Genomic DNA, 9,314 nt, shown 5'->3' with positions numbered 1-9,314 from the left:
TGTAGAGCCCTACAAGTGATTGAAGTCCCATCACCTGAAGATCCTGAAATGTCATCAGGTGCTTAAACATGGAGAAAGTGTCCTGGATTGGATGTCTCTAGGTACCTCTGAATGGTCCACGTCAAGGTGACATAAATAGCTGTGGCATTGGAGAGCTCATTGATCATGGCTGCCCGGTTGGCAGGGCTGATGTTCCAGAGTAGACTGGCATGACTTTTCATCTTTGCCACAGTAATGTCCTCTGGGTAATAGTTCGATATGAACTGCATGGCTGCCTGTAAGAGAGGAATGGGAGGGGAAAGGAAAGCAAGTAATGTGAATGATTTAATCCTAGGACATAAAACCCTAAGCCATAAAGACCATTGAGGTAATGTTCTTTGCCAGGGGTCTATGAATTTTTTTTTCTATTTCAATAAAATTGGTTTCTTTTCTACTCTTATGTATCTTACTTTATGTGTTTAGAGACATTATTCTGAGAAAGGTGCCAGACATCAACAGACTGCCAAAGGGGACCACGATACAAAAAAAAAGCTAAGAGTCTCTGCTTTTACATCAAGCTTCTCTAGACAGAGGCAGATAGGTGGCATGGTAGACTCAGAGTCAATAAGACCTGAGTTTAAATCCTGCCTCAGACACTTAACTAGCTGTATGATCCTGAGTAAGTCGCTTAACTTCTAGAGTTCTAAATTTCGTCATCTGTAAAATAGGAGCTAACAATAGCTCCTCTCTTACAAGACTATTGTGAAGATCAAATGAGGTAACAAATAAAAATTACTTAGTAAGCCTTCAGGGGATATACAGATGTTAGTTATGATGATGATGAGATTACTGGAACCCAAAGAACAGGAATCTTTTCCCAAGGTCACCAAGCAAGTTAATGACAAGGATGATACTAGAACCCAGATCCCTTGGTCTCTAGCCAAGGATCTTTCCAATATGCCACATGAAGAATGAAAGGGGAAAAAAAAATTCAAATACGAAAGCTCTTTCATCTAATCTGAAAATACAAGGTCTCCTTAGTCATCCTTCAGGGTCCACCAAAGGAATATGCAAAAACCAGAGGCTCCTTCCTGGTGCCTGAGTAGGTCTTAGTCACCCTTCCACCACTAAGTGAACTAAGATAAGGGAGAAAAAAGCATTGGAAAGAGAATTGGCTCTTGGTACTTGAAGGAACACTTACCGGATGGAAAGCATACCGAGCTGTCAGGTTGTCAAACGCTTTCTGAGAGAAGGGGACAAGATTTTGCTGCTGAGAGCTCATTGCAAAAAGGGTCTAGGGAAAAGGAGGAAAGAAAATGACTCTGAAATACATGTACTTGACAGTGATCATTCGTTAAGTATACCTGTTGTTCCAAAAGTTTTGGTGCAAATTCAAATCTTAATAGCAATTAAAATAGCTTTCATATTTATCAATAATAAGCTTTAATAGCTTATCAAGTAGGTTTATTAGTTTTGAAAAGCTTTATTACCAATTAACATATTTTAGGGGCTATTAAGACTTAAAACCACACTAAGACTTTGGACTATGTACACCAAGCACTTACTTGTGTCTCTAGCTTTGGGCTACTGTGATACAAAGAACCTACTAATATCTCAAGGAGAGTCAAGACTCACAGAGGAGAAAACACACACACACACATACATACACAAATCACAGGGAAAAAACCATATACCAATAATAACTTACACTACTATTGTGCCTTAAAGTTTACAATTTTTTTTTCCATTTTGTGTCTCACTTTGTGGATGAGGAAACCTGGGACTTGGAGCAGTTATGCAATTTGCCAAGAGTCCCCAGTGTGATGAGATGTTGGAGTCTGGACTAGAACCCAGGTCTTCTGACTCCAATACTCATTTGATTTCCACTACAACATGCTGTCTTTCCCTGTGCCTTTTGATGTGATTAGGTGCTAAACTGTGTGGGTCACACCATAGGTGCTGAGAAAAGAGGGTTATTTTAGAGAAGTTAGGGATAGATACAGGCCCCAAAGAATGGGTAGTACTAGGAGAGATAGTAAGGAGAGGGAAGGAATTCCAAGTATGGAAGATGGGTGGCATAAGCAAAGACTCCAGGGCTATATTGGACCTACTGTATGCAAAGGCACTTGGTTGGGGTAGAGGGTTTGATTTACCGAAAAATGAATGGGAGAATTAGGAAAGATTGGCTGGAGCCAAATAATGTAAATCCATAAAGACCCATCTAAATCCCACTCCCCCACTACCACCATCTTCCTTGCTCCTCTCCCCATTTCTTTACCTCATAACCACTGATGGAAATTTTGATGGAGACATCCAGTGGCTGGTTAGTCACTCCCCCCACTGACTTCAGTAGAGACATAAAAACTAGTGGGAACCACATGAGGAAAACTAGGGCAAAGGTAATGACTCCTCCATGTCCATACTTCACAATCTTCTTCTTCTGCTGCCCTGGTGGATGGGGATATTTCTACAAAGAAAGGTGAGTCGGGGAGAGGGATAGAGAGAAAGGAAAGAACATAGTCACACCAATGAGGGAGATGAAGAGCTGCTGCCCTTTGACTGGACAAAAGAAGGTTGTAAATGGAAGAGCCAATGGTAGTTTAAAATGGTGGAGGAAGGGAGGGTGTGCAGTGAGGAAAGTTTGATCAAGACACCCCAAATTGTCTAACTCCATGAGCCCAGGAATCAGTGAAACCCAGGGTTGAGGTCTAGTTAGGTCACAATGACAGAAGTGGAATGGGGCTTAATGCCATGGTTAAGAAATAAAGGATGAGGGGAAGGAAAAAGGAACATTTTAGGATACAGAATTTATAGCTGGAAGGAGATTTGGAGAGTCTCAAATCTAACCCTGTTCATTTTACAAATCAAGAAACTGAGGAAGGAGAGGCCTTACTCGACATCACACAGGAAAAATGTTTCAAACAAGCAATCTGATTCCAAATCCATCACTGAGCACCATCCTATGCTACCTTTCTACCCACTCTTGATGGACAGCAGCTGATGGGAATGAGTGGAATCTACAGACTGACAGCCATTTCCATGTCATGCTCTACTATAAGCCACAGAAACATCCAACCAGTCTCACATAAGACAGTTACTATGATCACATACCTTCTCAGATTCCCTCCAGCATTTCATGATGAAAATATTGGCATACAAGTCCTCCAGGCTGATCCAACTAGACAGGCTGAGGGCAGTATCAGTCCATATCCAGTCCATAACTGCTCTCAGCTCCAGAAGGAAGGGCACAATTCGAAAACTGGAAGAGGAAACAAAATCCAGGAATATTGGCTCCATAGCTTCCGTCTCACCCCTCAAAGTCCCAAGGCCTGAACTCTCATCCAGTCTCAAAGGGAGGAAGGTTGTTACCCCTAGAGCAGATGTTGGTTCCCATTCCAGATGTTTCTAAGCACTTCTATCATGTTTATGTTGTTATTCTTCCTACAGTCTTCTGAAGTCATTCACTATGTATAGAGGACCCTAAATTGGGAAAGTTTATTTGCAGGTAAACCAGCCAGATATGAAGTTGAAAGAGTATTTGGAGTTCAATGAATTCAGGTGATAAACCCTAAGGGGATGTTTGTGAAATGCAAAATAGAAAGAGGATCAACAAGGAGATTGCATGTAGCATCCAATTATTTTTAAATTCATTTCACAGAATCTCAGAGTTGGCAGAGATCTAAGAGGTCACTTTGTCCAACCTAGACTAAAACAGAAATCTTTTCTACCAGTTATGGGAACCTCTCTACCTCCCAAAGCAGCCTGTGCCACTTTTGGACAGCTCCAATTGTTCAGAAGCTTCCCCTTTAGATCTAGTCAACTTCTACTCTTCTGCAGCATCCCCTCATTGCTCTTATTTCTGTCCCTGAAGATCAAGAAGGGCAAATCTAATTGTTTTACCTCATAATAGTCCATCAGATATAGAAAATAAAACTCATGCTTCCTCATTCCACCCCCTCCCACCTATTCCAGATGAGACAGTCCAGTTCCTTTAATAGAAACTCTTTTGTGTGGTGAGTCCTATCATGTCTTGGTTGCCCTCTACTTGCTACTCTCTCTAGGTCAAAGTTCTTAAAATATGGCGTCCAGAACTGAACCTAAAATTCCAGATGTTATTGGGCTAGGATAGAGGCTCTTGGGATTTTCACCTCCTGAATTCCCAAATTTCTGTTTGGAATGCTTTTGTTCATGCAGCCCAAGCTCACATTTGTATTTTGGGCTTTCACATCATAATGTTGACTCATTCAAGTCACCCTTCATAGAAATCCCGATCTGAATCACTATCTGGCTTGCTACCATTTCCTTGGAAGGATCTGCCCTAGTCTCTTCCCATGAGTAAACTGTGAGTCAGAGAAGATAGCAGATATTGCTAACAACTCTCAGTTGTGCTCTTGAATCCCAGAAATTTCAGTCTAGGCCCTTAGGTGATGTGACCTTTTGGAAAGAAGATCCAGTTCGGACATAAATTTCCCTGAGGTATTCTTGTAAATAACCTTGGCAGCACAAGATTTGTGAGAAGTGTGAGATCCTCTCCTTATTTACCCTTGAAATAGAAAGAGGTTGAGGAAATTGAAGTTTTTGGTCAGAAAGTTTCCCAGGATACGATTTGGGTAGCCACATTTGATCTGATAGGCTGACAGGCCAAAGTAAATACATTTGCCCAGGTACCAAATCTGAGCCACGTAGTTTAAACAGAATCTCCTGCAAATAAACAGAAAAATTGATTATTATTTCAATCCTGAATCCTCAGGTTTTCCAACTATGTCTTGGAGAGAATAACCCTTGCTCTATTGCTGTAATCTTGAGAACTTTTTTTTTTCTTCCCTAGACTTAATCTTGGTGCCTCCAACAAACTGTCTGTGCCCTAAACATGCCCCTCCTCCTGCCCATAAACTTATCTCTTTAGCCCTCTTCCTTTTCTGGAAGCCTAGCTAACTGACCCTTCTCTACCTGAGGGGTGACTTGTCCTATCCATACACATTCTCCCATAAAATAGCCTAAAGTAGCATAAAATTCCCCAAGTAGCCCTGTTTTTGGAACTTCCCTAATCTAGGAGTTGCTTTGCAGCAAAGAATGAAGATGAATTGAGGAGTTCCAGACTATTGGTGGATTCTTGCTCCTGCCATGCCTTGAATATCATAAGGTCAAGGCTCTTAGACATTATTTCTCTGGTCATATTCCTTCCTTCCCATTTCCTAGCCCAGCATTTTTTTCCTTATAAACCCTTCCCTTCTGTCTTAGAATCAATACTAAGTATCAGTTCCAAGGCAGAAGAGCAGCAAGAGCTAGACAACTGGAGTTAAATGCCATGCCCAGGATGATACACCTAAAAAGGGTCTGAGGTCAGATTTGAACCCAGGACCTCCCATCTCTAGAGCTGGCTCTCTATCCAATGAACCACCTAGCTGCCCCTAAGCCCAGCGTTTGAAAGGCCACCCTAATTCCTTTTTGTAGTTATCCTAACTCTCTTCTCTGTGCTCCCTTGGATAGCTAAGTCACGTAGTCTTCTTTTTTGAGTCTTCCTTTAAATGTGTCAAATAAAGAAACCTATTGCTTTTAGCATTAGGCTTAATGCCCATCTAGTTATTCTGCCAAGTTCCTTTAAGTCCCAGTAATAGAACCTAATGCCTGGGTAAGATAATAACATAGGAATTTTAGATCTGGAAGAGACCTTAGAGATCATCCATTTTGCAGAGGGTGAAATGGAAAGAGAGGCACATGAGCTGAAGTTGACAATCAAGGCCATTCACAAAGGTGCTGGTCTTGAACACACAAGTATCTGAATTGGATCAAAATCTTGGGCTTTTTCATATATATACACAGAAATTCCTATATGACATATTTGGGAAAGTATTCAAAGATGAAATCTAAACCACTGCATGAACAATATTGCAGCGATGATTGTTCCTTGTGTGATGGAGAGAGAGGTAGAGAAATACTTATAGGAAACTATAGCATCAGAATGCATGTTTGGTCAGAGTTTTGGTCTTTTCTGCTTTTAATTATTTCTTTAAATCATATGCTAGACTTCATCTTCTACATTAAAGCATAATGGGCTTTTCCTTATACTCTTTTCCATTTCTGCTAAAGACTTCCCAGTGTGGGGAAGGCATTGCAGTAGGTGGGAACATCAGAGTTTCTATAGGTAGACACTTTCTCTGCTTGTTTCTTTATGATCCCCCTGATCTATTTAACTGGGTCACGAAAGGTCATCTAATTTGGCCTTTAACCACTTCCCATTCAAAACTGGGGGAAAATATATCCCTTTCCAACCATAGTCCCTGCCAATGACTTCCCCTAGGCATGGTGGGGCTCGAAGGATGGCCAGCCTCCAGCCATCTCTACCACTAGGCATTAGCGATAATCCCAGCCCTGCCACAAAATCTGATTCCACCACCAATATCAGATGCTGAAAGTCTTCAAACATTCATGCAAGGCAATTTCTTGGCCATGCTGGAATGCTCTCCCTCTTTACTCCATCCCCTGGCTTCCCCGGCTTCCATCAAGACCTTGTAAGAGACCTGCCCTCAGCCCCCTAAATCCCACTGCTAGTGCCTTCCCTCTCAGTCTGCTTTCTATTTACTCCACATATGTCTTGTATGAATATAACATTGTATGTGGTCTCTCCCATTAGAATGTGAGCCCCTTGAGGATAGGGACATCACCCACTGGAACTCAGCATGGCACTTGGCACATAGTAAGTCCTTGATAAAACATGCCTGTTGTGGGGAGCTGGGTGGCTCAATAGAAGGAGAATTAGTCCTGGAGACAGGAGCTCCTGGGTTCAAATCTGACCTCAGACACTTCCTAGCTGTGTCATCCTGTGCAAGTCACTTAATTCCAGCTGCCTAGACCTTATCACTCTTCTACATTGGAACCGATATTTAGTGTCAATTCTAAGACTTCTGTCTTATTAGGATTAGGATTAGATAGATTTAGGAAAGGGTTTTTTAAAAATGCTTGTTGGCCTTAGCATTAAAGCTAAAAATTAAGACATCTTCTCTGTCTACTGCTGTCTAGAGATCTGCTAGCCTCACGACATGGTCTTATGTGGAGTTCCTCTGAATGAGTCAAGATTTCACCTCTCTCATTTCAGTAAAAAGTCTGAGTAGCTCAATGAACACTCCTCCATCTTCTTCCTACTGTGCATCCCCAGGGCCTAGACGAGTGCCTTGCATATATTGCTTAATAATAGTCATTAGATTAAACTGAATTGAACTGTCTATACTACTCCTACTTAACCACATGGAGGCATTGAGTCCTTTGGGCTTTTCATTTCCTTGGCAATAAAATGAAAGATTTTCCCCTCCATTGATTTTTATCCCCCCATCAGAAATACCTCTTGGTTACTCCAGGAAGAATGAAGAACAGCCAGAAGTGGACTCCAATGACAAGCACAACCTGAAACAAGCACTTGCCAAACATGGTTTTTCTCAGGTAGATGCCGCGGTCCACAATCATGCTGCCAAACTGTATGAGGATCATTGCCAAGAAAGCTTCCGGCACCTGGTCCTCAGAAAGCGTCTCAGAAAAGTCAGCAGCTGAGTATTTCTAACGAGATCAGAAATACTGGTTAGGGAAACACAGTCTGCAGGGTGTGTGAATGGCTGGCAGAAACAGCTCACCCCACTCAGTTTGCCTTTCTTAGAATCAGGTCTCAGGCTTGCTCAGAGACCTTTAATGTCTCCCTAATCTCTAGTTCCTGTATAATAAGCCCTAAACGCATTGGCCTAGCGTCCAAAACAATAGGATTGAATGATTTTTAGAATGAGAGGATCCTAGAGGTCATTCCATTCAAGCACCTCATTCTACAGAAGAGGAAACTGGAAGTTACATGACTTATCAAAGGTCACCCAGGTTATAAATTTCAGAGCTGAGACGGGAACTTGAGTTTTATGTTTTAAAACCAATGGTCCTTCTATTCATCCTCCCAAGCCCTTCCACAATCATTCTTCACACTCTCTCTTCAGATCTATGTCCACTACTACATAGCATGACGCCTCTGCTCAAATCAGGCTGGCCTCCTTAGAGCCCACCCTGGCTGTACAGTACACTTTCACTGCCATGCCTTTGTCTGTGCTGTTCCCTCAACCTCGAATGCCCTTTATTTCTCTATATATTGAAATTTTTCCCATCCTCCATGGCCTGGCTCAAGCGTTACCTTCTACACAAAATCCTCCCAGCCCAAGCTTCTCTCCCTCTCCCTCTCTGTCTCTGTCTCTATCAGTCTCTCCTTTGAACTTCCACAGTATTTTCTGTAGAGTAGAATGTAATCTCCTTGAGGACAAGGATTATTGCTTTTTTAAATTCTTATTATTTTTATTGTGCGTCCTCAGGACCTAGCAGAGTATCTGACATAAAGGGTTTAATAATAGTCATTAGATTAAATTGAGTTGAACTGTCTATACTACTCACACTTAACCACAAACTATACTGCATTGCCTCCTTCCTTCTTTTTCTTTCCTTTTTTCTTTCCTCTTTCTTTCTCTGCCTTTTCCTCTTGATTCCATCTTCCATACATTCCTCAATGGCACAGACTATACTCCTTTTATATCTTGGCGTTCCCAGTGCTTAGTAACACTTTTCGACTATTCCAGGTAAGATGAACAGTCAGGAGTTAATGCCAAAGTGTTTCATCCACAGAAAGTCATTAATAAATATTTGTTGCATTTAATTCTCTCCAACTAAATTGTAACTATAATCCATAACACTTAACATCAAGGACTATGCCTTCTCCTTGTATTCCCCACAGTGCCATGCCCTGGGTTCTGGCCATGGCAAATATTTAGTAAATACTTGATGATTATGGTCAGAGCTATAACAAAAGTTCTGATGCCCTGGGCGATCAGAGTGTTGGCACCCTGCCTAGGACTAAAGAACCCAGAGCAGACCTAAGAGAAGGGGTATAGAGGATCAGGGTGAATTGGCCCTACTCAAAAAGGTTCTGTTGCTTGCTTCCTTCCTTGCCTTTTCTTCTTCCTCTAAGACATTGTTGGTGCCTTGGTACCTCTGAGGGTTGTTCTATTCACCCCACAGGACATACAAAACGCTGAGAGGACAAGCCAGTAATAGGGAAGGTAGAACTTAAGGAAGTCCACCTGCCAGGACAGCAGAGGGTGATCATCAATGCCCAGATGGCCAGTGTCCACCACTTGTCCTACTTCCCTGCTTTCACTTTAATTAACAATAGCTGCAAAACAATGTGATATCAACCTTGGACTTGGCACAGAAAGCAATGGCCATTTCAGTAATGGAATCTGGGAAATTGATATTTTAAGCAAAAAGACTTTCAGCAAGCCACGGGCCAGACTCTTCTTGCGATGTGCCCAGTTCAT

At 41.9% G+C, this 9,314-nt stretch overlaps 1 protein-coding gene across 1 annotated transcript; it reads right to left on the bottom strand.

Moving 5' to 3' along the window:
• Window positions 1-9,314, bottom strand: LOC130457261 (piezo-type mechanosensitive ion channel component 2-like). Its single transcript, XM_056817275.1, has 6 exons — window positions 9,267-9,314; window positions 7,319-7,530; window positions 4,522-4,680; window positions 3,091-3,325; window positions 1,181-1,273; window positions 1-275 (listed from the first exon to the last, which is right to left on the bottom strand). The coding sequence occupies exons 1-6, from the start codon at window positions 9,312-9,314 to the stop codon at window positions 63-65; spliced, it is 960 nt and encodes a 319-aa protein (XP_056673253.1). The 3' UTR covers window positions 1-62.

Source organism: Monodelphis domestica, chromosome 1 (assembly GCF_027887165.1).
Source record: "Monodelphis domestica isolate mMonDom1 chromosome 1, mMonDom1.pri, whole genome shotgun sequence".
Lineage (NCBI taxonomy): Eukaryota > Metazoa > Chordata > Mammalia > Didelphimorphia > Didelphidae > Monodelphis > Monodelphis domestica.
The sequence above is the reverse complement of the archived record's forward strand: the minus strand, read 5'-3'. Positions and strand labels throughout refer to the sequence as shown.

Excerpts from the sequence above, each read along its gene's own strand:
- LOC130457261 (XM_056817275.1), bottom strand. The coding sequence starts at position 9,314 with ATGAACTGGGCACATCGCAAGAAGAGTCTGGCCCGTGGCTTGCTGAAA. Across the intron at positions 7,531-9,266 it reads TGGCCCGTGGCTTGCTGAAA|AAATACTCAGCTGCTGACTT; the intron begins GTCTTTTTGCTT and ends TGATCTCGTTAG. Across the intron at positions 1,274-3,090 it reads GCTGGAGGGAATCTGAGAAG|ACCCTTTTTGCAATGAGCTC; the intron begins GTATGTGATCAT and ends CCTTTTCCCTAG.